This window comes from Oryctolagus cuniculus, chromosome 20 (assembly GCF_051225735.1).
Source record: "Oryctolagus cuniculus isolate XC-2025 breed Fujian yellow rabbit chromosome 20, ASM5122573v1, whole genome shotgun sequence".
NCBI classification, from domain to species: Eukaryota; Metazoa; Chordata; class Mammalia; order Lagomorpha; family Leporidae; genus Oryctolagus; species Oryctolagus cuniculus.
The window spans coordinates 15,465,528-15,491,978 of NC_142886.1; the positions used below are offsets into that span (position 1 = coordinate 15,465,528).

The window sequence follows — 26,451 nt, forward strand, 5'->3', positions numbered from 1 at the left end:
AAGGATAAAATAAGTTTTTATTTATAGTCTTATAGTAAAGGGGGAAGCCTTATCTTGCAGGACAACTCTTGAGCAGTATGTACAACATACTTTTATTTCCATGGAATGGAATCAAACACAGACAGACTACAGAGTATGCGCTAGAAATCAGCAAATGCCGGGAACAGAGTAGGAAAAGACAAAGAAATGAGACCTCAACACACAAACGCCTTCACTGGGATCTGCTGACCGCAGCCAGAACCAGGGCCGGGTCACACAGCGGAGACAGGTTCCTGGACAGCAGGAAAGGGAGTGGGGCCAGGGCTGCGGGAGGGCGGGGGGATCCGCACTGGGGTGCGGGTTTAGTACCAGGTAAATTGCTCTTGGTATTTACATAAAAAAATCAATTGGCTCTATATCTTAGAAATACACACGGAAAGGAAGATTTGATCATTACTTTATGAATCTGTCGCTTTGCAATACCGACATCATCAGAAGTAGGGACAATCAGATTCAAATTTCAGTAGCAGGAAATAAATATCAAAACATCATCACTGGCCCTCAATACAAAACCTCTACCCCACCCAACCCGCCCTCCCTGTCCCTCCCCCAAGTAACCGCCCCCCACCACTGGCTGGTGGCGGCGGCTTCACGGCTGCTGTCTCCCATACATACCACGAGACTGTCACGTGGGCCTCCCACAGGCCGCACCGCGGGCTTGCACAGCTCGTGAGAGAAGCAGCAGTGATAGATGCCCGAAGAGCTGCGCTGCCAATCTGTCCCACTTTCATATGCCACGAATTTCTCCCAGGATCTGGTCTTTGCGACAGGAGCGATAAATAACTTTTCAAGAAAAAAAATCCTTAAAAAGGAGGGGCGTCATTCTGATTATTCCAGATTGGTCATCTTCTCGCTGGAGAGCAGTTCACAGATTCACGAAGTCTGTCAAACACGGGTGCGGGAGACCAGGAGGAGCGGCCGGGCGGGCGCAGCGGGTGGGCCGCCGTGTGCTCGGGGGGCCGGCCGGCCGTCTGTCCTCCAGGGAAAAGCTGCCAAGTTGGGCTGTTTTGGTTTAAAAACTCCTGGTGGGGACAGGGAATCCCTGAAGGGAACACATCTCTTAAAAACAGTGGGAACGGGGAAGGAGGACGCGAGCTGTTGTCCAAGAGCTTCTACGTAAAAATAAAAATTAAAAAAAAAAACAAAAAAAAAAAAGAGAGAGAGAAAGAGAAAAATAGAGTCTCTTAAATTGTTGTGAGGGCTCTAACGATGACCGGGAGGAGCCGAGGCGAGGCGAGGGGGAGGCCGACAGTTTGTATTGCTGGCTGCCCCGCGCGGCTTAGCTGGCCTCCACTCGGAGCTTCTTCCTGTTTTGGGGCTCTTCCGGTTCCGACTCGGAGCTGGAGTCCGAGCCGCCATCGAAGGCAGAGATGGCGCTGCCCTTGGCGTTGGTGTAGAGGCTGCTGTCTGAGGAGGGGTAGTTGGTCTGCAGTTGGGCACTCGACCTCGCCTTCTCCAGTGCACGGACTACAAGGCAACCAAGGGAGCACGTTACCGCCGTCTGCGGGCAGGGCGAGCAGGCGTCCGCCTCCGGGTCCAGCCTGTTCTTCCTACGGGCTTGCTTGGCAGCCCCCACGGCCCACAGTGGCTCGTGGCTGTTCCACCCACACGCTCCGCTGCCCTCCCTCCTTTCCCAGCTGGACCTGGGCGCCCAGCAACACGGCCACTCTGCAGCCCTCCCAAGCCTGCAGAGGAGGCCTGTGATGCCGCTGTCCCGCCATGGAAGATGGGAGTGTGAGCTCCCCATGGGAGTCAGCTGTGCCACGACAGAGAAGCCGGCCCAGCCGCGCCGGCCTCCACGAGAGGGTGAGGGCCACACAACAGCAGGAAAGGATGGCCTGAGGCTGTTCAGCCAAGAACACGTGTCGGCTTCACGCTCCTGTACAAGATCCACTTGGAGGGACAAGCTGGACACTTGGAAGGAGCTCACCAATGCACACCAAGTACCTGGGCCTTCTGACACACAGCCCCTACGTGCAAGCCGCTCTGCCTGGGACCAACCCGCTCACGCCGCCCGCTGCCCTGCAGCCTGCCAGGTCAGCCCATCTGCTTTAGTGTGCTGTGTTTTATGTGAGGTGTTCTAGCCCAGTGGTTACTTGCATTTCCTTTTACTTGCATCTTCCATGAGGGAGGAAGAGAAGTGAATTCCCCAGGAACAAAGACCTTGGTCAGCTCTCGCTTTCCCCTGTGGTTGTAGGAAAAGGCGGGTGTGAGCATTTGAGAACAGCACGGGCCTGGCCCACAGGCCGCCCTGACTGGACTAGTGGTGACGATGGGGAGGGCTCACCGGCCCTGCACAGCTGGAGTCTGGTACTTACACAGCATATTCCACTCCAAGGACTTCCAAGCTCTTGTCACACCCAATGCCAGGTGTGACCCCTACGGCAGGTGAGCACCTGAGCCCCAAGACGGGGAGATCCGAATGTGCAGGCAGCCAGCTCCCTAGCCCCCACTGTCTGCTCACTGGCGGCTCGGTCCCTTCTCAGCGCTACTGCTCAGCTACCCAGCTCCCACAGCAGGGCCGAGGCTGCTTCAGAGCTCAGCTCCGGGACCGGCCCGGAGCCCCCAGGCCTGGCGCTCACCTTGCTGCTCCAGAAGAGCGTTCTGCCGCTTGAGGTCGTCGATGTCTTGCTGGTGTGTGTGGTTTTTCCTTCGCATGTACTGGATATACTCTGTGGCTTTGTCTAGGATTTGGGCCCGGCTCGCCTGTTGCAATATGAGAAAAAGCACAGGGGACAAAATAAAGACTGGGTCCAGGCAGTAAAGGAACCAAGCCTTTCTGTGACAGTGGCACAGGCGGCCAGAGACCAGCGGATGATGAGGTGGGACAAAGCTGAGGGGGTAGACTGATGGCTACTCAGGGCCTTCCTTGTGCCAGACAGGTGCCAGGTGCTGCCCAGAGCTTACATTACAAGCACAGGCTCAGAAGTAGCTCCAGCAGGAACCCAAGACCTGGAGAAGTGTGCTGGTTCACTCAGAGCATCAGCTACACAGTGGCAGAGCCTGGATCCAAACTTGGGTCCACCCGACTCCGGAACCCGGCCTCCTCCTATCCCCTCCGGTTCTTCCGGTTGCTCGGTCATGTCTGAAAACAAGAGCAGGCCACCCTAGCTCGGGCCTGCTTACAGGCAGCTCATGCAGAAAGCCGAGAGCCAGAGCCAGAGCCAGGGCGAGCTGGCTCAGGACAGGCCTGGGGGTGTGTGGTTCTCCACCAACGTCCTAAACGGCAGCCAAACCTTGGACTGTCGTGAACTATCCCCAGCTGTGGCGCTGTGTCACCGTGTCACCTTCCTGGCTAAAGAGCAGATCATGGAAGCTCTCAGTGTTCACTGTCCGCACAGGAAGGCACGAGACTGGGCCATTGCAGGAAGCAGCTACGGCTCTGCAATGGCGAGACTGTCCTGGGCGCTACCCATCCGGCGAGCGAGTTACAGGTCAATAAAATGGCTGTTGGGTTACTGTGCCACTGGAAGTCAAACCGGTCTGGGGGAGTCCCTGCAGGCCACACATGTGACCAGAGTGCCTTACGGCCAGGCAGCCAGCCAGTCCGACCGGCAGAAGGGTACAAAGCCCAGAAGCCCAAGGCAGGGTGTTCCAGTAGCTGAGGTAGAGCATTCCAGGCAGGCGCCCCGAGCGGGAGGAAAACTTAGTACTGGCAGGCAGTGCTCGACAATTCTGCATCACAACCCCAAAGGGTTCTTAAGAGCCAGAACCTTCAGTGGGGCACACAGCCTGGGGGGAGGGGACCTACTGCACCCCAACAACTTCCATTTATAGACCTCAGGCTGGTCTGGTATCAGAGGCGGGGCTTATTCACCAGGCCCTCCCCTCAGGGTACCCGGAAGGCAAATTCCGCAAGAGGAGACTGTTCATATTTAATCAACACTTTATCTGGGGAGAGCGCTGTGCAGTGCGCTGGGCGGACGCTGTGGGGAGACGGGTCTGGATCACGGCCTGTGTCCAGAGGCTTACTCGCTCTCCAGTTAAGGAGATAAATATTATCTCCACACAGACAAATCACAGGGCAGTGCTGACAGGTGTAACCTGACTAGTACAGATTAGAAAGGCCGGGGGAAGATGGCTCCTGGCCGGGGAGACCGGCCCTGAGTGCCAGCCGTCGGCCTCTGTGCTGCAGACACCCTCCCACTGGAACAAGGAACCTGCATCAGACAAGGGGGGTTTGTGGGAAAGGTCGCTCGGAACTGGAGCATATTCCACTCCAAGGGGCGTGGGCTGAGGGATGAGCCAGATGTACTTGTCTGCCTCTGGGTAGTGCAGCTTGATGAGGAGTGAGCAGGCCTAGCAATGTTTCCCATTTCTGCAAAAGGGACATGATTAGGGTCTAATTATTAGGCGATAAAATGAAAAGAAAAAGCACATAATTAGAAGAGACTAATTAAAACACGCACATTTCTGGATACTGGACAGAACTGAAAGTGGCTATGGCCAGCACTGTGGCACAGCAGGTCCAGCCACTGCTCGCAATGGCAGCATCCCATACCAGAGCACCGGCTTAAATCCTGGCTGCCGCACTTCCCATGCTAACATGCCAGGGAGGGCAGCAGATGATGGCTCACATGCGTGGGCCCCTGCCACCCATGCTGCAGACTTGGATGCAGCTCCTGGCTGGCGGTTTTGGCCTGGCCTGGCCCTGGCCACTGTGGCCACTTGGGTAGGGAACAGACAGATGGGAAATCTGTCTCTCTCCCCTCTTTGATGCCCTGCCTTTCAAGCAGAGCTTTTTTAAAAGGAATGATCAGTGTGGTACTCATGGTAGGTGGCAGAGTGCTGAGGAAGTCTGGGAACGCAGGGGAGAGGTGTGATCTACCCTCTGTCGTGGAAGGGTTCTGTGACCGCCGGTGCACTTCTCTCCACGGCTCAGAGACCCAGGCCAGCCCTCCAACTTCTATCTTGTCCATCAATGATGGAATTGCTATGCGTATTTACATCCCAATCTCCCTCTAACTTTGCCTGTTTTAAAGCTACTTTTTAACCAACAGTTCCCAGGAGACAACACTGCCTCTTATTTACTACCCATGAGTGGGGGGGGAGGGGAGGAAAGGCGACATTTCTGAAACCAGACAGTGCTTGCTAATGTTCAGTGATAACTCTCAATGAGCGACCAGACTAAGTGGCAGCCTTTGTGGCACCAGTTTCTCCTTCAAATATTTTACAGAAAACCAGGAAATTAGTACCAGGAGGTAAAAAGTAAGTAGGAAACACAGTGAAACAGGCCGAGAGAGAAGAGGATCCCACGAGTGACTGCTGTTTTGACTTCAGGGAGGTTTTTGGATTCAGACAAAATGCAGAGATGCTCGGCACACAGGACGCCTTGGGAAGCAAGCTGGGCGGGGGTAAAGCTGGCCCGAGGCCTGCGGAATGCGGAGCGCCTCGGGTCCCCTGGGGTGCCCTGACCCCTCCAGGGGTCCAAAAGCATGCTTCAGAGTTCACTTTGTTTTACCCTTCTTGGGGTACTCAACAAGAAAAATAATTGAAGCACAATATACAGCATTCCCTCAAATTTGCAACTGTGTGCAGCCACGGGGAGAAAAAGTGAAAGGCTAAAACCAGAAAATACCAGGCTCCTCTAACATCCCCTCCTCCCGTCTTCCCCAACCACACAGATCAGCTGACCAGGCGAAGTGCAGGCCTGGGCAGGGCCTCCCTTGCTTTACGAGTTTATAACAGGTGAACAGTAAACGCCAAGAAGCCGCGGCCTAGGCAACGGGACTGGGCTTTCAGTTTCTGTTTTCTGGAAATGATCTCGGTCCGCAGAGTCCACGGGCGGTCTTCACGTGCGTGTGACTGGCCAGGAGAACTCGGTCAGTCAATCTGTGCGCTGATAAGACGCTGCCTGGCATAACTCAGGGAGCTGAATTCCGCCCCTGCCCCCGCCGGCGAGATTTTACAGTTGAGGGCACGAACTCGGATTCTGCCTTTCTGAACAGGAATGGCTCTCCAGAACAATTTGGACATGGCCCCGAGACGGACCAGACCACAGCTGAAGGGACCCGGTCTTCCCCGAAAGCAGCGAGAAGCAACGCACCGTGGCGCTCAGCCTCCCTCACCTCTGCGAGTCGCCACAGAGGACACCTGGCAGCCCTGCGGATCTTACGCCAAAGCCAGGCCTGCACACAGCGCTAGACAGTGAGGATGAGGGGACAGCTGTCACTCACTGCGTACTTCCAACGTGCTGGGCACCCTCCCACGACCTTCAGTGTATTACCTGCACTGTCTTATACATGAGGACTGAGGCACACTCAAGACAGCGAGAACACAGGAGGCTCTAGAACAAAGGTGAACAGACTTGCAGGGGCAGTGACTTCATGGAGGGGAAATGACCCGCCTACAGGGCCGTCCGCGAGGACCCCGCCGAAGGAGTGAGCGCTGAAGCCCAGCAGGACGCCGTCTCCACGAAGCTGCCAGAATCAGTGGAAGGTGAAATAACGAGGAAGACTAAAGTCTTTATGATTGGGTGGAAAGTAAGACAGGAGCTGTATTAAAGCAGCACTGAGGCTGGCGCTGCGGCTCACTAGGCTAATCTTCTGCCTGTGGCGCCGGCACACCGGGTTCTAGTCCCGGTCGGGGCGCCAGATTCTGTCCCGGTTGCCCCTCTTCCAGGCCAGCTCTCTGCTGTGGCCAGGGAGCGCAGTGGAGGATGGCTCAGGTCCTTGGGCCCTGCACCCCATGGGAGACCAGGAGGAAGCACCTGGCTTCTGGCTTCGGATCAGTGCGGTGCATCGGCTGCAGCGTACAGGCCGCGGCGGCAATTGGAGGTGAACCAACGGCAAAAGGAAGACCTTTCTCTCTGTCTCTCTCTCTCACTGTCCACTCTGACTGTCAAACAAAAATAAAAAAGCACAATTGAGGGGCCAGTGCTGTGCCGCAGCGGGTTAACGCTCTGGCCTGGGGAGCCGGTACCCCATATGGGCACCAGTTTGAGACCCGCTGTTCCACTTCCAATCCAGCTCTCTGCTATGGCCTGGGAAAGCAGTGGAGGATGGCTCAAGTCTTTGGGCCCCTGCACCCGCATGAGACCTGGAAGAAGCTCCTGGCTTCGGATCGGCTCAGCTCTGGCTGTTACAGCCAATTGGGGAGTGAACCAGCAGATGGAAGACCTATCTCTCTCTCTCTCTCTGCCTCTCCTTCTCTCTGTGTGTAACTCTAACTTTCAAATAAAATAAAATAAATAAATCTTAAAAAAAAAAAAAAAAGGCAGCATTGAAGAAGGCTGTCTTTCCTTTAAAAGAGGATGAGAAGCAAACAGGCCCTAGCAGAGAAGAATCAAATGGAGGGAGAAGCCCGGAGAGGCAGGACAGCTGAAGAGGATGGAGCAAACCTGGGCCAAGATGGGGAGGACGAACCACGCACGCAACCATCCCAGATGCGTAACCCTACACTTTAAGGCCCCTGGTGGTGCCAGAACTGATGTGCAGGATGGAGCCCATCTAACGTAGTGGTTCTCAAAAAACTGTCATTCAGAAAGCAAGAGTTGCAACAGGTGCGGAGTCAGAAATCATGCCCCAGTGACTTGCATTTGTGTAAGCTCCATGTTGTTTTAGCGGGTGGGGACAGGAAAGAGCAGGACTAGATTAACAGCGGGGCACCACTGCCATCCCTAGGGTTCTAATGCTGGCCTGAGAAATAACGATCTTGGCTCTATTTATCACTTTTCCTCTTTACTGTCAAAAACCCAGCCTACTGGGCTGCTGTTACAGCTGCCTTACTCTCCAAACCGCCATGCCCAGGGAAAGGAAAACAGAACTACTGCCCAACTCACCAACTGACACCTGTTTTATTTTGCACCAAGTTACTTCAAAGAGAATCTATCTATTTCCAGAAACTTTCCCAACTTCTGTATCTTTGAAGGCAGAGGCTGGGCTGGGGCAAAGGCAGCACACATTCCCATCTGAATAAGCCACCTCCTGGAAACGAAAACTAAGGGTCGTACACGATAACCCGGGTCTCCGTTAACCAAGTTCATTCAAAAATGGAAACCACCAACGCCAACCAGGGAGGCTGGCAGGCCGTGAGGGCAGAGCCAGCGCAAAGAGCCCCTGAAGGCCTGCTGCTCCGAGCCCTCTGGCCCCTGCAGGAGCACTCTGGTGATTACTGGGAAAGGCACCCATCTCGAGGCTTTCTGCACGGCGCTTAAGGAAAGCCAGGGGGCGGGCAGATCTCAGGGTCAGCGCAAATCCTTTTTCCGACTGTGCGCCTTCTCCTGTGTCTCTGGCAGCCTGAAATGAAGGTGTGGCACTTCCTCCTCAAACTCTGGCCTCAGAGGACAAGAGCACACAGATCCTGAAAGAGGAAATAGAGCCAGCAAACAAACATGTGGAAAAGCACTTACTGTCAGAGGTAATGAACAAAATATAAAAGCAATCACTACGTTCTGCCTACTAAATTAGCTGTCCCCTTGAAAAACGTGTTTTCCCCAGGAAGGTGAAACTGATACTCTGAAAATGTGACCCGAAGACCAGCTTTTAGAATTTGCTCGAAAAGTAAGAAAAGAGGACAGACATGAAAATCAATCCTCCTGGAAAGCACTTTGCCAACACACAGCAAAAATCTTGCTCATATGCCCAACCCAGAAATCCAACTCCCGGGACTCTATTCCACGGAGTGGCCATTCCAAGTAGTTCATTCTACATTATTTATAAAATTTAAAAACTGGACACAACCCAGACTAACACAAACATGCCGAATGACTATGAAGACTGTGTCACCTGGGCGGGGAGCCCGGGCTCGTGTGAAAGCAGTGCCCTTGTACCCACGGAAAGCACGCGTGTGAAGGGACCAGGAAGGAACACGCAAACAGATGTCATTAGTGCTTGCTTCTCTGACTCCACCAACAAATCCACGGCTTTAACATTAACAGCTTTTGAGAGAGGGAAAAAAAGGCAGGCCAGTTTCTTCTGATATCCACTTCAAGATGGTGCCTGGTTCCGGTCCTATTAAAATGGGGGGTGGTGGTAGGAGTCTACTTTTAGCTGCTTTATTCAAAATGATACTCACGGCCAGCACCGAGGCTCACTAGGCTAATCCTCCGCCTGCGGTTCCAGCACTCTGGATTCTAGTCCTGGTCAGGGTGCCGGTTCTGTCCCGATTGCTTCTCTTCCAGGCCAGCTCTCTGCTGGCCCGGGAAGGCAGTGGAGGATGGCCCAGGTGCTTGGCCCTGCACCTCATGGGAGACCAGGAGGAAGCACCTGGCTCCTGGCTTCGGATCGGCGCAGCACTGGCCATAGCGGCCATTTGGGGGAGTGAACCAACGTAAGGAAGACCTTTCTCTCTGAATCTCTCTAACTCTGCCTGTCAAAAAAAAAAAAAAAAAAAAAGATTCTCACTACTACCCGTGGCTAATAATCACTTGAAATGTGACTGCGCTGAATTGATGTGCCACAATTATAAAACACACTTCATGTTAAGATGTAGTCCAAGAAAAATCTTAGAGAAAAAAAATCTCATAATTTTCTTTTTAAAGTATTTATTTTGAAAGGTAGAGAGAGAACGACAGAGGTTATCTCCCATCCACTGGTTTACTCCCCAAATGCCTGCAACGGACCAGGCCAAAGCCAGAAGCCAGGAATTCCATCTGGGTCTCTGTATCCCACACGGGTGACAGCGACCCAATTATCTGAGCCATTGGTGGATGCCTCCCCAGGTGCACGTTAGCAGGAAGCTGGGACTTAAATCTAGGCATTCCAATGTGGGATGTGGGCATCCCAGAGGTGTTTTAATAGCCAGGCAAATGCCCACTCCTCATTAAAAAGTTTTAATAAACTGATTACATGAAGTCACTTATTTTTGAGTATCAGGTTAAATAAAATATCTTAAAATAAATTCACCTATTACTTTTCACTTTTTTACTGTATCCACTAGAAAGTTTAATTGTATTTAAATTAAATTCTATTTAAAACATATTTGTGACTCACATTAAATTTCAATGGGGCAGTCCTTGTCACAGAACCTTAAGGAATAAAAGGAAAGTGGCAGCTGTGTTAGAGAAAAGGGGCCCTTGTTTTTCTTCTTCCAAGTCTGTACGCTTTCTTAGAGTAAAACAGAAAACCAACCACTAAAGGGAAGGCCTAGTAGTCATCGGACCCTCCCCGTCCAGATCTCAAGACGCGCTGAATTGTTAGGCCAGCGTCTCTGCTCTCTGGGACTGCTGCAGGACCGACAGGGTGTCTGGGAAGAGCACACCCTTTAGTTGTGGATAAGATAGCCACAGAAACGGGGGAGACACAGGAGAGGGCCCACAAACAGTCGCTGGCGTTAAAGGGACAGAGATCTTCGGCTCTAAGGGCAGCTAAGTACTGAGGCAGCTAGGGTGGGGAAGGTGAGGAGGTGGAGACTGGTGGGGGAGCCGGCAGCAGTCGGCTGGACGGGAGGAGGTTCTCTTCCATGGACAGCAGTGGGAAGAGGCGGACACTGGACCTTAAGGAAAAAGAACGGACAGAGGAGGAGTGGGCAGACTGGGTGTCTTATTAGAGAATGAAAGCCCCTGGAGCTTTTCAGCACCACAAATACAGTGTGTGAGGATTTTTTTTTTTTTTAAGATCTAATTATTTGTTTAAAAAAGTCAGAGTTGCACATGAGAGAGAAGGAAAGGCAGAGAGATGTCTTCCATCCGCTGATTCACTCCCCAATTGGCCACAAAGGCCAGAGCTGTGCCGATCGCCGATCCGAAGCCAGGAGCTTCTTCCAGGTCTCCCATGCAGGTGCAGGGACCCAAGGACTTGGGCCATCTTCCACTGCTTTCCCAGGCCATGGCAGAGAGCTGGATCAGAAGTGGAGCAGCCGGGACTCGAACTGGTGCCCATATGGGATGCCGGCACTACCCGCTATGCCATAGTGCTGGCCCCAAGAATTCCATAGAAGCATTCACAAGGGCCACCATCTTGCCGCAGCAGATTAAGCTGTTGTTGCTTGTGAGGCTGGCACCCCACGCTGAAGCGCCGGTTCAAAGCCCGGCTGCTCCGCTTCTGATCTAGCTTCCTGCTCATGTGCCTGGGATGGCAGCACATGTCATCACGGCCCAAATCTCTGGGCCCCTGCCACGGACATGGGAGACCAGGATAGAGCTCCTGACTTCAGCCTGGCCCAGACCTGGCAGCTGTGGGCCACTGGTGAGTGAACTGGGAGATGGAAGCTCTCTTTCTCTGTCTCCCGCTCTGTTGCTGTACCTTTCAAACAAACAAATCTTTAAAAAAACAAAAAAAATTACAGTTGCTGAGCCCCAAGTTTAAGGGAGATTTGGGCAACAATTTAAGGTGTAGAAAATGTAAGATAACTGCCCAAGCTGGAGTCTGGCCAGATAATAACCTTAATGAGAAATGGCTAGGGCTATCATTTACACTTGATTTAAAAAAAAAAAATCCTCTAGCAGCCCAGATACGATATAAACAGTGTTGCTGGTGAAGGGCTCACCTCCAGTGTCCATGGCAATGAGCCCTCTTCCAGAGTTCCGTGGCCAGGGAAGGCGGGACTTCCTCCCTTCAGTTACTACTCACTGTGTATCACACTGTACCAGGCACGGAGGGCAAGGAGGACCAAAAGGAGACACTTCCCCCGCCTTCATGGCACTTGTGGGGTGGGGCAGGCAGGCAGTCATCAAACAGTCAACAAAAAACGTAAAACTATAGTGGGGTAAATGCTCTGAGTGTAGTCGGCTTTAAGAAACACCATGTTCTCTGCTGTAAGGGAACTATTTGGTTTCAACATCTACCTGTTAAGGGAAGCAGACTTCACAGAAAATGAAACTGACATTATTCAGTGTTCTAAACCTCTTATTCCAGGCTCAGCATGCTCTTGTATTATTAATTGTTAGGTGCAATCCTCTCTCAACAAGAGAGCAAGACCCCCCAGAGCAGACAGCGCCCATTACACTTCTGAACCCTGCACGCCGCTCGTGAGGGTCTCAATTATACAGGTGAGCGCACAGTGCCGGCTGCTGCTACTTTCTCAAAAGGCCTGAGCAAGCCCGCGCGGGCTCTCGGTGCCCAACCACATGCCGAGGACCGGCCATGTATGTGCCAGGGGCTGTCACAGAGCTGACAGACGCGCTGTCTGGCAGCTTCGCACTGCAATCAGGAAATTCTGAACTTCTTGCTGAGTAGAAGAAATCTGGAGTTTTTAAAAATTTTCATTTGCGGTTAGATTCTCTCTTTTCAGCACAGTTCCAGCCAGAAGTGAGAAACCAGAGTACAGCCGCCTGACAGGGCAGTAAATATGATACACAGACACTGAGGAAGAGACCGAGAAGATGGGCAGTCGCCATGAACCACTATGAGGCTACCACTGGTAAAAGCGACTAACGGCAATCATGGTAAGGCGACAGTGTGACTGCATATGCTCATTCTGCCGCAGGCACGAGGGCTAACTTACGGGGTGGAGGCCAGAACCACACCCTCACAGAAAGCCCAGCCGACGAGCTGCCCACCAGGTCTTGTTCCTGCAGGAACACAGTGAGCTCAGTGCCAAGAACCCACTGGAGTAACACTCCCTAGTACCCCACGAAGGACCCTTAAAACAAAGACTAACTTCTGGTCAGGAAAAGTACCATCTCCCTACAAAAAAATGGGCCACGGTCGACCTCGCCCTCACTGGGACACTGGCTGATCGGCTGATGGTTCCAGTTTCACCCCAGATTTCCCAGTGGGCTCCGTGTCCAGCTGAAAGACTACAAGAACACAAAAGATGGAAGCAAAGTCAGTGCAAGGGTCCCTTTGCTAGCCCTGGAACCTACGGTGAAACCCAAATGGGTCACACCAGCTATTGTGGTCTATTTTCTTGGCCTGAGAGCAGCTATGAAGACTCAGGAAAAAAACAGATAAACTTTTGAAGCCATTTTCAGTGCTGCCTCTCAGCGACACTTACACCTGCCCTGGTAGCTCCAGGGTGACACACTGCAAGATTAATGGCTCCGTCCAGGGGAAGCTACCAAAATAATGACAAGTCAGAAGTTTTTAAGCAAGGTTCCTTTAAAACAAGGTGTAGGGGAACATCCGGCCCCTGTGCCACATAAGATCCATGAAATCATTTGGACTCGAGATTTAATAATCTATAGCAGGCTAATTTTTAAGTTGATAATTTTGTGTGGCCTGCAAATGTTGAAAATATCCAAATGACCCTTGGAAGAAAAAAGGTTCCCCATCCCCCCACCCCTGCTTTAAAACAGTCTGTCCTGATAGTGTGGCAGAAAGACAGGACATGGCAACAGGAGTCCTGGGGCCAGTCCCTGTCCCGCTATAGCCGGGAACCAGGGCCCTGGCGCAGTCTCTTCTCCTGCCAGTGCCAGCAGCTGAGTAGTGACCGCCCAGTGACAGCACAAACATTCACGGACTGCCAGTGTGGACTGACTCTTCCTCCGATGACTACTGATGGCTGTTACTGCTGATTTTTTTTAATATAAGCAAAAGGTGCCCAATCTTTCTAATGTTTAATTCACAGTAGAAACACAGGCAACACTGGGAGGGAAGTTGGGGGAAGCCATTGTAATCCATAAGCTGTACTTTAGAAATTATATTCATTAAATAAAAGTTAAAAAAAAAAAAAACAGACAACAAAAAACACATGGAGTTTGGGCTCTGCACTCCAAGCTCGACACTTTTACACACGTGTCCCCTATTCCTGTCAGGAGCCTAATCAATCAGAAGTGATGTCTCTAAAAACACAGAAAGGCTTGAGACACGTATGACAACCAATCCAAACGCTGTGCGAAGTCAATCTACGACACACAGATGTTCAAATCCAAGGCTTTGCCTTCATGAACTTCATCTAAACTCCCTAAAACTCACACAGTGAATCATTTCATGAATATTTACATAATGTCACAATCATATTTACTGCAATCTAAATCAAGAATGAGCCAATTTCCTTTGGTTCAAATACCACATTTTAAAAAGATTGCAACACTGCGTGAAACTCAGAAGTCTGCCAGGCCAAGACTCTCAGACTCGGTGCACCTGTGCAGCAACGCTGATGGCCAGAGAAACAGGAAGGCCACGCTCTTTAGACGGGAAGGGGCTGGGTTGTCTAGAGCTAACAGCCATCTCTTCTACCCACTCTGTGTCACACAGCCCGACAGCAGGATTCTGAAATCAGAGTAGCACCTGGTAAATTCTCAAACTGGGCTTTGTTGAAGGGCTCTGGAGAACTCTGTTCCCCTAAGCGCTCAGCTCCCTCAGTCCTGTAACTCACCTACCGGCATCTCTGGCTTCTACCCTCCCACTCTCCCCACCGTGTCCACCTTGGCCTCTCGGTGGTTTCCTCGGCTGGCCCAGGGATGCGCCCGGTTCCTGCCTCTGGCTGTCACACGTGCTACCTGAAACGCTCATCCCCAGCCCTAGAGCTCCTTCCTTCAAATCCGCCTGCATGTCACCTTGCCAGGGAGTGCTCTCGTGTGCCCCAATGAAAGTCATAACCCACGCTTCCCTGTTGAAGTTCTATCCGACACTCGTAGTTAGCACTTTATTTTCTAATCAGAGTAAGAGCTGCTTTTGTCTGCTTGGCATGCAGCAGATGCTCAGTAAATACCCGCGGAACGGATAAATGGGCCAACATGCGACAAACCGTTCTGTCTGCAGTGTTGTCACATTCAAACCTTCAGCTGCCCTGGAGAAAGGACTCAGCAGCTAGGCTGCAGGGTGATGTGACTCCAAGGGCTTAGGAAGAATGTTCTGGAACGTCAAGTGGGCTGGATGAGGAAGAGGTGTAGTTGCAGCACGATGACTCACCTCTCCAGTTGTTCTCAACCTAACGAATGCCTAAGAATCACCTGACTGCTCCCTACACAGACAGACTCCCAGGCTGGCCCAGAGAGGCTGAGTCCGCAGATTCTGAGCTGGGTGATTCACAGCTCACCCCTTCAGACACTGCCTGAGCGCCCCTCCTGCCTCGGTGTGAGACCCAGGAGAAGGAGGCGCCCCCAACGTGGCTCATCAATCACCAAAGCGATCCGAGCTGACACTGCGGAACAGGAAGAAGCACCACCGACGGCTCAGACACGCAGGAGAGAACCTTCTGCAGGTGCTACAAAGGTGAGTGAGTGACTAAAAGGGCGGGTCTCTCCCAGACTTCCTGTGGCGCTCAGTGTTGTACCCCCAGGAATGCTGCCACTCCAGGTGAGTACGTTGGTTCGCAGGTCCACGCTAGGGAGGCTTACCCATGGCAGATCCTGGTTGCACAATATTAGGGACTCATATGACCTGTTGTGTTTTTCATCCAAGTCAGACCTACCCCATTCTTCAGCTACAGGGAAAGACGCCATCTTAAAGCATGAAGCACAGGACTCGCCAGAGTGACAGCACCAACAGAAGGAAATTATGTTTCTGAATTTGATCTTGGATAACCAAACAAACCCAGGACGCCCACTGCAGAGCCAGCCCAGGAAGAGCAAAGCTGGCTCTCAATGAAAGAGCTGTTTTCTTTCAACAGTGGATCACTGCACCAAAAACCACAGGTCTTCTGCCCAGTTTGTTACTTAATTCACTTGCTCCAACTGCTGCAAAGAGAAGACAGCCACACTCTGTATCAAGGAGGGAACTAACCGTGCAAACAGATGTTTGCTCCAAATTCCAAGGAGTGACCCTAACCCAAAGGTTCTAATTTTGTTTTTCCAATGTAGGAACAGCTGGTGCCGACCCCTCCAGGGAAAACGCTAGCTTCTGGAAGGTCACCAGCGGGGGGAGGGTGCATATGTGTGTGAAGAGAGGTTATTTTTTTCCTTTGTCTCACAGGAACGTGTTTATTTTTCCAATCTCTTCTCAAAACTTAAAATGCTCTTCGACACACCTCGTAAACAACAGCTGCTGGGTGCCCAGACGGGTCCGAACATTCCTGGAAGCGTTCACATACAGTAAGAACTAACTTGGAATCACAGGAAAGAAGTTCTTGTGGTGGTCTAGGGAGTCACTGGCCTAGGATCTTTGGTGTTACCCCAAACGAACTCCAGGCTGTTCTATATAGCACAGCGTCTGCTTATAGCAACTGCCAGAGGAATTTATTACAGATAATATGAATTTTGAAAGACAACTCCAACCTTTGTCTTACAAACAGCTCCACTGTATCTGACCTATTTTGCTTTGCTAAGGGTAAAAAAACAAAAAACAAAAAACACAACAAGTAGGATGTGCGATGATCCTCTGAAGAATCAAAAAATAGGGACAGCACTGGCACGCGGATACCCCCGACTCCAATTCCTCCCAGATCCGTGAGCGCCCTGCTCAGCCCCACAAGCTGCCAGCTGGCAGTGCCCGGTTTTCTCCGTCAGCTCACCTTCTCTCCTTGGAGTGACGGGACGGAGTCCCGCAAACTGTGGAAGCTGTCTTTGATGTGGTCCCTGCGTTTCCGTTCCAGTGCATTGTGATGAGCCCGTTTGTCAGCCTGGAAGAATGGGAGAAAGAACACGTTAGGGATGCCCCTCCTCTGCCTCGGTACAAGGTGGGCTGGGTACGGCCTGGGAGTGTTGGATGTCAGCGCTGTCCAGGCGAGTGGACCAGGCCGGACTTGTCGAGGACAGCAGTTAGGAGTCTCCAGAATTAGGCTCTGCTGCAGGGGGAGAAAGGGGTGAGCAAGGCTTGTGACAGGAACATCCAAAGTAGCGCGATGCATCCAGCTCATGCATAAGTGAAATCGAAGTTATTGGTGGGGGCGAAGTGAGACTCGCTGCAACGTCCGTGCCCCTCCCCCTCCAGCGGGCCCCTGTCTAAGATGCGGTCACCCCACTGCAAGAGACCCCCGGGAAGGGGGTGCCCCAGGGGCTCAGGTCACTAGTGCAAGGCTACTTTCCACGGGGAGCCGTCACCGGAGGCTCCGGTCCGCTCGCCAGCCCACCAGAAGGCACTAGGTTTAAGCAGCTCTCATCACATCACACGACAGAAACGAAACCTCTAGAAAACCCCGATGCACGAGTGAGATCATCCACAGGTACCGACAGCTGCCAGCTGCATTCGGAGCGCCCCTTTCCTAAAGGACGTCAGAGGTGCGACCCCGCCGAGGGCTTCCCCTCACACAGGCTGGGCCAGACAGGCAGCTCTGAATGGGCAGACCTGCTGACATCCACAGGCCCCGAACAAAGTCCCTCAGGCACCTGGGCTCATTTAGCGCTATCTAAACACCCAGTCTTTCACCTGTCCTGCTCGGAACTACAAAGAACCATCAGCTGGCAAGGGAGAAGCCTGCCAACGACCCGGAGCAGAGGCGCAGAGCGGCCAACAGCACAGGCTCCCGGGGCGGCCGCAGAGCTTCAGCAGGTCCCCGTCACAAGGGCATCTCCCCCAGTCAGTCACTACTTAACCCGCAGCAAGGACATCGCGACACCTACTCCAGGGAATTACGGCAGAGACAGGCTGAGCGCTCACCCTGAACACAAGGCTGCCTGAGCTGACCTGCGGGGCTTCCACCTACCCACACAGAGCCCAGCGATTCTGAAAGGGAAGTAACCAGAACAAACAGCTTGCCTTAGCACAAGACTAATGCCATCTCAAATGAATCCCTGTACTAGACACGACGTACAGAAATCTACGCCACACACAAGGACTGGGGGAATGGAAGGATCTGAAGTTCTCCCATTATCTAATCCTACAAGTCTGAGTCACTGCGGAGGGAGCGCCGACCGGCAGCAGCTGCGGTCTCGCAAGCACAACACCTCACCTCAGCTCTGCTGAACCAGACCTGTGGCTCCCGGCACAGCCATGGCCCCCCTCCAGTGCCACTTGTGCTGGCGGGGTGGGGGGGCAGAGGTTGGGAGCACTTCCAGAGCTGTCCTAATCTCATAAATCTAAACTCACTGTAAAATGAATGCTTACTGAACTACAGCGACAAATAGAGTATTACAGAGAAACGGGGGGGAAATAAAAATTGGAAAAGCAGATCACCTAAATATAGAGGGAGACACTACATTACACAACATCCGAGCAAGAGAACAGCAGGTGCCTTTCACAGCTGTAGAGAAGAGCCTGAAGGAATTCCACACACTGGAGTGGCTAGTCCCCAGCTAACTTACTGTTCCCTCCAGTTATCTGTGCAGAGATAAGCTGGGCTGGGCCTACACCTAAGGAGTGCAGAAGGCTAAGGGGTATTTACATGTGTCTGCTGCTCCAGTGTTTGCTAATACAGCCCCCCAACACGGCCTATTTACATGCAAATTAATCACCCAGCTTTGGTCTCCAGCAGTAGCCCAAGATACTCCTGTCAACTAAATCGCTCCAATTCCTGGCCCTTCTCCCAGCTTAGAAGCTGTGCACAGAAGCAGTGTGCATCAGAGTTACCCACAATCCCTCTTGTTGATACAAATAAAATTCTAATTGTCTGCTTTCCTTCTGGGAGAGCCCTACAAATCTCAAACAGGCTAGAACCAAGTTGTGCTTGGTTTTTCACGTGGGCCTGAACTAGAGGGGCGGAGCTAAGTATAATCTGACACCAAAATCCTCCAGGCAGGGCACCCCCCCTCACATTCACTGGGCTCTGAAAGGACTCAAATGGACAACAAGTCTTTTGGTTAGAGGATTGTAAGTGAACTTGGCTGTGGACCATTAGCAGAAATCTTGGCTTCTCATCTGGGGAGCCAGCCAAGTTTGAGAAGTTGGCTCAACAAGGGAAGGCAGCGGCCCACTGCCTGGTGGAAGGCCTGGGCTGGGGACTGCTGTTCTCCAAGCAGTGGATGGGGTTTCTGTGTGGTTCCAGGACCAGTTCAACCACCAGAAGAGTGGAATCTTAGGCCAGCCCCTACTGCTCTGTCCTCTGAGCTGCTGTGCACCGGAAGCAGGGTCAGTTTTGAAGCCCTTAAGAGACAATGGCAAGGAGGGACTTTTCTGCTCCCCAAGCCTCACTGTTAAGAACAAGGTAAAAACCTGCAGAACAAACAGGGAACCCGGGCAACTCGGACCTAAATAAATACTATCGCTGGCGGCTTGGAGGAGCACAGGAGACTAGAAAACTCCACTTACACAGGCTGCAAATGCTCTTTGGGAAACATTTCCAAACCACAGGTCCATGCAGCCTGATAACGCTGCCCCTCCCTCCCGCACCCTCCTAACTGTCTTCACCTGCTGCCAGCCCTTGCTCAAAGGGCCAAGATTTCAGAGCCGAGAAAGAAAAACTGGGAGGGCTCCCGGGACAAGGCATCTGAGATCCTCCCACGAAATCAAAACCATTTGAAGGAGGTAGAGGGTGTGGGGCGCAAATAATTTGTGTCTTGAACACAAAAACTCCAATGAGGCAGCTTTCTCTTGCCTGTACTAAGAAAGATGGTTGATAACAAAAACGGCTGGTACTGAACGTGCCCTTGTGGAATTAATTAAACAACCGAGGTATCCTTGGGCCACAGAGCAGGCCCCTCCGGAGCCCACAGGAGCCGTGGCAGGACTCTGCCTGCTCTGCGAGCGCTGATCTGCGGTTACTACTGCGGAAACCCTCCCTTCGGGGCATCCCGGCTCGCAGCTACCCAGAGAGTGGCCCACAGATGCGCAGCCGGAAGCACGGCACCAAATCACTTCCAGCTTTGACATCTCTGCCAAGGTTTCTGTTCGACCTCAGCTCTCCTTCTACCAAAGTTTCCACCCTGGCAGCCAGAATAAAAAAGTCCTCACCTACAATTTGTCCATCTTTGACACTAACAAGCACCTGCTTCCTAAAGCGTTGCTGGACGTTGAAGGCAAACATTAGTTTGTTAGCCCAGAAGTTGCTAATCTGGCAGGAGGTCATCCAAGCTAAGGAGAGCTGTTCAAAATTGAGGAAAATCTTTAAAAACTATTTCCTCCCAACATACTGCCCAGAGGACGCACCCTCCCTCGAGGCATCAGCCGGCAGCCTCCCCTCCTGCTACTGCAGGACGCAGCATTACCCAAGGGATGCACGAGTTCCCCAGGACAACGCCGGCCGACCTGGCCGACAGGGACAAGCTTCTCAGCATTCGGGGAACCGACAGTTGCCCACCGACTAGCTGCTCACGGCTCTTAAGACACTGGCAGGCTGCATTCTACAGCAAAGAGAGCTAATGCTTTGATTTTCATCAAGCTATTATTTTTAAACACTTAAGGACATTAAAAATACACGGCCCCAACATTCTCCTCAGCAGAGAGTTATCCATTACTTCTGAGACATGCACGCCAGACAGGATAAAGACAACCGAATGCGGGAGCAGCTTAAGACTGTTCACTCCCATTAACACGGAACAACGGGCGGCCGGGACGGGACAAGCCCACCAAGGCCCCAACGGGAACGTGTGGATTTCAGTTTCCTAACACCACTCCTGCCTGGGATCCATTTCCCAGCATCATCCGAAGCGAGCCGTCTGTTTTCGAGGTTTTCCCATCACTTGGCAACGGTGCCATCCAAACACGGCACCGCAGCAGAGCCAGCCGGGGCAGGATCCCTCGGTCAGGAAATCGGAGTGAGAAAGTCAAGCTGGATTCCCGGACCCGCCAGTGCAGCATCACTGGCATCCTGACAACAGACTCTTTAAATGGAAGAACACCTTCCACTCTGAAACCAGCAGTGCGCTCGGGCCCCAAGCCCGGCAGCACTGAGCGGAGGGAGAGCACAGGCCCCGGGCAGCACTGGTGCTCGCCACTGAGTCAGGCGCCCGGCGGGCGCTCCTGGGCGCATTCCAACTCGGCGGCCACCAGGCCGATTCCCTTCGGGATACACTGCGATTCCTGAGGATGCCCAGAGCTCTGAGAAGTCAAACACATTTCCTACCAGCAGGGCTCAGAAGGGACACCCCGCACAGCTGCTTTTACAGCCCTACCAGGAAAGCAGTGAGGGCTGGCCAGTCAGCGGCCACGGAGAACACCACACGGAGCACACGCTCGGCCGCCACGCCACGCCACACCACGCCACGCCACTTCCACTGCCACTCTCGCGCAGAGACATTCGCCAAGCAGAAAGCAAGCAAAAACACTCCCTTGCACTAAATAGACCCATTCCAGAAATGTATCCTTGAAGACACAGCCTTTTTCCCTCCAAACGCAAACTAAAAATCTGCCCAGCAGGGTTCAGCAACGGGTTGGGGTTCAGTAAAGGAGAACACTGTTGGCCGTGGCTTCCTTGCACCAAGCTTCCTGGCCACGGGACAAGCTGTTTTCCCTCGCACAGAGGCAACTGAAAAAAACAGTCGTCACATCAGTTTCACTTTCTCTTCCAGCCAGCCCGGCTGCCTCGCTCCGTGCCTGCTGCCCCCTGCACTTCTCTCCGAGCACGGCTCAGACACCGGAACGGCACCAGAGCCCGTCCGTGGCTGGCTCTTCATGGCTTAGGGCCCCCAGAACCTTTTCCAAATAACTTCGAAAAAACTCTCTGGAGTCCTTAACACGGAGTTGTTCAGTTTTTTGTCTTTTTCCTTTGAACGTTTTTTTAAGGCAAAACTTACAAACAGTTTTCCCCATAATTTTTTGCCAATATTTTTATTTATACTAAATCTCAGCAAACAGATGCATTCACAGAGGAAACAAAAAACCCCTTTTCACCCTGCACACGCGCAGGTGGTCTGGGCCGTCGGAAGATGCATTTGCTTTCTGTCTCCATGCTGCTCGTGATCTTCTGCCTCACATTTAAAAATCCAACAAGCAGATGTGTCAAGTTCATACCACAGGGTCAAAACTGCTTCCCTTGCCTTCTCCCCAAAATCAACGGGGGGGAAGTAGGCACCTTAACAGCAAACTGAAAACATCTGGACAAAACAATGAGAGTCGCCCTCTAGGAGAGGAACTACTCTAATAATCTAATCAACAAATTTACATGAATCCACGGGGATGAACATTTGGAAAAGCAGGAAGCTTCCAAAAACCGTGAGCCAAAATTTCATGCACAAAAGAACCTTCCTCTCACCGGGAAGCCATCGGAATGCAAATGCACAGGGCGGATTCTGCAGCGACTGACACCTGACTGACCAACCCCGGTCCAGCCCTGAGCCAGAGGTCGGCAAACAATGCTGCAGGCACACTGGGCTCCGCTGCCACATTAGTGAGGACAACAGCAACGGGAAGAGGGAATTCAATTTTCACATCCATGGGTGAATACGAGTGTGCATCATGACTTCAAAGAGAAATAAAGCACAGCAAATATTCACGACTGCTGGCCAGGAGCAAGTGCACGCTGGGAGTTCAGTGGAAACATCAGCTCTCAGGCCAGCTTTCCTAATGGTCTCTCTTGGACAACCCGTGCCACCTTGGCGTGCTCTGATGACGCACAGGGACAATGCAGAGAGCTTGCCTTTGTGGTTACTAAATTCCTACACCAGGGGTCTACCGCGGCATCCTGCAAACTCTACCAAGCCTGCACACAGCTGGTCCACACATTCTTTTGAAAATCACAAAAGTCATATACAAGTTGTGGATTTCCACTATTTCCTTCACAACAGGAAGATCTGGCAACAGCGGGTGCTCCTCCCACATACCCACCCACTGGGGCGGAGGAGCGCCTGCCTCTTTGGGAGGCCTGTGTCCCCCAGGAGCCCAGGCCCCACCTCTTCCCTCCCCTGGACTCTCAGCTCCCCACTGCCTGGGGCACCCCACAGCTCCCGGCTCCTAGCTGACGACCAGCACAGCCTCTGCCACGCTTCGCTCTTCTTGCCCGCTCCAGTGCGGATTTACTCCGCATCTCTCCTCTGCTTTCTCTGATCTAGCCACACACGCCCGCAGCACCGCTCCAAAGACAAGAGCTCCGAGTGGGAGTGCACAGGAGCACGCCCGAGCACACTGGCATCAGAACGTGGGAGCCACCGCGAGAACACCGGTGACCGCCTCCATCACCTTTCCCCAGCGCTGTCTTCAGCCGCTCTCACCATTCTCTATCCCCCTCTCCTTCAACTGGGACAGGGGCCGCCCACAAGGAGCCGCAGGTCAGGCTGGTGCCACGGCCCGCCCGCCCGCCCCGGCTGGTCTGCCGTTGGTGCTACAACACCTCGGCCTGCCAGCCCCATGACTCCCGGTTAGGGGCCATTACTGCATGTGGCTTCAGCCGGACCCAGCTATGTGGCTAGGGTTCAACACCGCCTGCTGCCTAACTCAGCCTCCCAGCTCCTTGGCCCTGGAGCGACGCCAGCCACTATCTGCCTCCAAAGGCTGTCCTCATTCCCCACTCGCACGGCAGGAGCTGCAAGCCCGTGTGGAAACTACAGGCCATTCCACGTCTTGGCTTCACTCAGCACTCAGTCACCTGAGAATCTGGAATTATGGGATTCGCAGCTCTCCCTCCCCACCCCCCGGCACCCCGGATTCAGGCCCCACCTCACCTTAGCGGGCAACAGGAGGGTTTACTACATTATTAAAAGTATTAGAACAATCTCTGGTTCTCTCTGACCCCAGAAAGGACTAGAACTGAACGGAAATGAAAACGAAATGGAGAGTAGGAGACGTACCGCAGATTGAAACCTCGGTTGCTCTTCCTGGAATAAGAGAGAAAAAAAAAATAGAAAATATAGAAGTTATTTTTACACTTCACACTCAATAATAAGAAAGAAAATGCCGGCGGCGGAGGAAGCGGCGGGTGGGGGGGGGGGAGTCAGCCCTTCACCCCTCCCTCCCCGCCCCACGCCCCCACCCTCCCCCAGCGGGATCCAGTAGCCGGGCAGGGGGTCCCGAGCGCCGCCCCTCTTTCCGGGATCCGACCCGGGCCAGAGGGGTTCCCGAGCACCGTCTCCTCCCCTCGGACCCAGCTCGGGCCGCCGGGACACTCCCAACCCCTCTCCGCTCTGCCGCACCCCCCGCACCCCCCAGGATCCGCGGGTCCCGGGAGGAGGGGATCGCCGACCCCAGGATCCGGACAATGAGATCCCGGTCGCACCCCAGCCCTGTCCCACGGAGCCTCAGCTGGCTAGGGTGGCGGCAGGAGAACGGGCCGGGGGTCCCAGAGGCCGCGTGTCCTCTCCCCCACCTCCAGCCCGGCAGCCCCGAGGGGAGCGAGCCGGGAGCGCGACCGAGGCGGTCCCGGCCGGGGAGGGGAAAGGGGGGGAGGAGGAGGAGGAGGAGGAGGAGGAGGCGGCGGCTGCGGCCCGGCCCCCTCCCGCCGTCGCCCCGCTGAGAGCCCTGGCCGCTGTCCCCGCCTGACAACCCGCACGGGAAGGAAGAAGCCCCGGGACTCACGTCGCTCTCCACCTCGATGTCATCGTTATCGCTCATTTCCTACGGCCCAGGGAGCGGCCACTGCAGCGGCGGCGGCGGGAAGGGGGAAGGGTGGAGGGGAGGGGGAAGTCACCGACAACAAGCAGCCAAGTGCCCCCACACACACACTCACTCACTCACTCACTCGCTCTCTCACTCACTCACACACACACACCCCCACACACGCACACACACACAACACGGGCGAGAACCACCTCCTCACTGCAGCACCGGATCAACGGCGGCACGCACGCCCGGTCGGCCCCCTGCCACGTGATCGGACTCGGCACGCTGGGGCAGCCGAGTCTTGTAGTTCTCGTCCTTGGGACTGACGGCCCGGCGAGAGCCCAAAGAACTACAAATCCCAGGAAGCACTGCAGCCCGTCGACGCCAGGCCGGCTTGCGGACGGAGCTCAGGGCGCCTGCGTGTCCCGCGGAGGAGGGCGGAGAGAGAGGCGGCGCGGCGCCTTCTGGGAGACGTAGTCCGCAGACCGCGAGTTGTCAGGAGGTTTTCCTCCCGAGGCGGCAGAGGAGGCTGCTGGGAAGACAGGACACGTGGAGGGAGCTGGGGCTCCGGAGCCGGGCACCGTCTGCGCTCTGGGCGCCGGGCCCGGGGGACAGGGTGGAGGCCCTGGGGGAAAAGCCGGCCGCATAAATAGCGCTGCCTCTCTTTGGTGCAATTGGTTTTACTTTGTCTCCTGGATGCTGGAGTCGCGCCGCTTTGCGCCCTGGGGCGTAACCTGCCGCGGCAGACCAGGGGGCGCAGCTCTGGCTGCCCACGCGGACCCTCGGGAACCGTGGAGGTGGTGATGGCAGGTGTGGGGTGGTGTGACGGCACGGGCACCGCGACCGCCCTCGCCGAGGGACCTCTCCTAGCCGCAGAGGCTTGCGTCCCTTTAGCGGGCAGTGTCGGTCCGCACGGCGCACGTGAGGCTCCCAGGACCACGGAGCCCACCCCCGGCAGCCGGGGTACCTGGAAGTGAAAGCGCCTTCCGGGTCCGGCGTAGCTCGGGCGGTCTGCAGAGTGCCCCGGCCCGGAGCACCGCGGCTAAAAATTGCAGACTGGAAGACTGGCGCAGCTGCCTCTCCGTTTGAAATCATTTTTACAGATCTGCTTCTCCAGTGTTCACTGGCACCTAACAGGTGCCGAAGGGGATGCCATCATGTCCCCTGCATTCATGCAACTCCCAGCTGGCAAGCAGAAGTCCACGCTGCGCGGCTGCCATTTCAGAGTGCACACAGGAAGGAAAAACAAAACAGCAACAAAGACATTTTCCGCCCTTATGTCCGATCTCCAAAATAAGCGAAATCTTGGACTTTTCCCCTGACTTCCGGCTGTCCACATGAGGAACCATTTTACCCCTGACTTTTGAAAGCAGGAATCTGGAGACGGGACACACAACCTTTGTGGCATCCATGCTGAAGACATTGGATGTAGATGTGCATGAACGCCCCTTTCCATTCTGTCCCTCTAAATAGTTCTCACTGCTGGTGAAGCCTGCACATCTTTTTTTTTTTTTCCTTTTTTTTTAAGATTTATTTTTCTTTATTTGAGAGGCAGAGTTACAGAGAGGCCGCCACAAAACACCAAACACCGGAGTAAGGCAAAGGGTTTATTGGTGGGGTAAACCCCACAGACCGGAGGGAAAGGGAAAAGAATGAAAAGAGAGAGAACAAAAGACAGTGAGAAAGAGCCACGTGTTCAGGAACAGGCTGGGGGGAAGGCGGTGGGCAGGGAAGTAGGAGCAACAAATCCTGTTAGGATGGGGGTGGAGCTGACACCGATGGTTGGGCCACAGGGTCACCTGGCTTCCAGCAATGGCGTGGAGGGCTAGAGCCTAGAATTGTGTCCGGGGTATAGGTCGGGCCGTAGATAAGACTGCCGCCATTTTACTAATAGGGAGAGACAGAGTGAGAGGTCTTCCATCCACTGGTTCACTCCCAAAATGATCGCAATGGCAGAGCTAAGCTGATCAGACACCAGCAGCCGGGAGCTGCTTCTGGTCTCCAAGGTGGGAGCAGGGGCCCAAACACTTGGGCCATCTTCCAATGCCTTCCCAGGCTATCAGCAGGGAGTTGGATTGGAGGTGGAGCATCTGGGACCCGAACCGGCACCCATATGGGACGCTGGCTCCGCTGGCTAAGCCAACTCTGCCAAAGAGCTGGGTCCCAAAGTCTGCACATCTTTGCAGATGAATTGAGTTTTTCTAAGTGCTTTTGTCTGGTTGTGTTCCTTTCATGTGAACTTGGGCAGACAGACACAAGCAGACTTCATGTGGTAAGAGCTGGTAGCTGATGGGTTCTGAGGAAA

At 53.7% G+C, this 26,451-nt stretch overlaps 1 protein-coding gene across 8 annotated transcripts; it reads right to left on the reverse strand.

Moving 5' to 3' along the window:
• MAX (MYC associated transcriptional regulator X) lies at window positions 1-24,364 on the reverse strand. 8 transcript variants are annotated; one of them, XR_001795371.4, is made up of 6 exons: window positions 24,123-24,364; window positions 23,399-23,425; window positions 16,315-16,422; window positions 2,622-2,745; window positions 2,140-2,224; window positions 1-1,506 (listed from the first exon to the last, which is right to left on the reverse strand). XR_001795371.4 is itself a non-coding variant. In XM_002719526.6 (5 exons), the coding sequence occupies exons 1-5, from the start codon at window positions 24,156-24,158 to the stop codon at window positions 1,319-1,321; spliced, it is 483 nt and encodes a 160-aa protein (XP_002719572.1). In that variant the 5' UTR covers window positions 24,159-24,364; the 3' UTR covers window positions 1-1,318. The 8 variants fall into 8 exon arrangements, 6 of the variants coding, with proteins under 6 accessions (XP_002719572.1, XP_089178621.1, XP_089178620.1 ...); XR_011384832.2 differs by lacking the exon at window positions 23,399-23,425; XM_002719526.6 differs by lacking the exon at window positions 2,140-2,224.
• Window positions 24,365-26,451: the final 2,087 nt, after the last annotated feature.

Coding starts and splice junctions, on each gene's coding strand:
- MAX (XM_002719526.6), bottom strand. CDS start 24,158: ATGAGCGATAACGATGACATCGAGGTGGAGAGCGAC. Junction 23,426..24,122: donor ACATCGAGGTGGAGAGCGAC/GTGAGTCCCGGG, acceptor CTCTTATTCCAG/GAAGAGCAACCGAGGTTTCA. Junction 2,746..16,314: donor CGTCACTCCAAGGAGAGAAG/GTGAGCTGACGG, acceptor ATATTGCAACAG/GCGAGCCGGGCCCAAATCCT.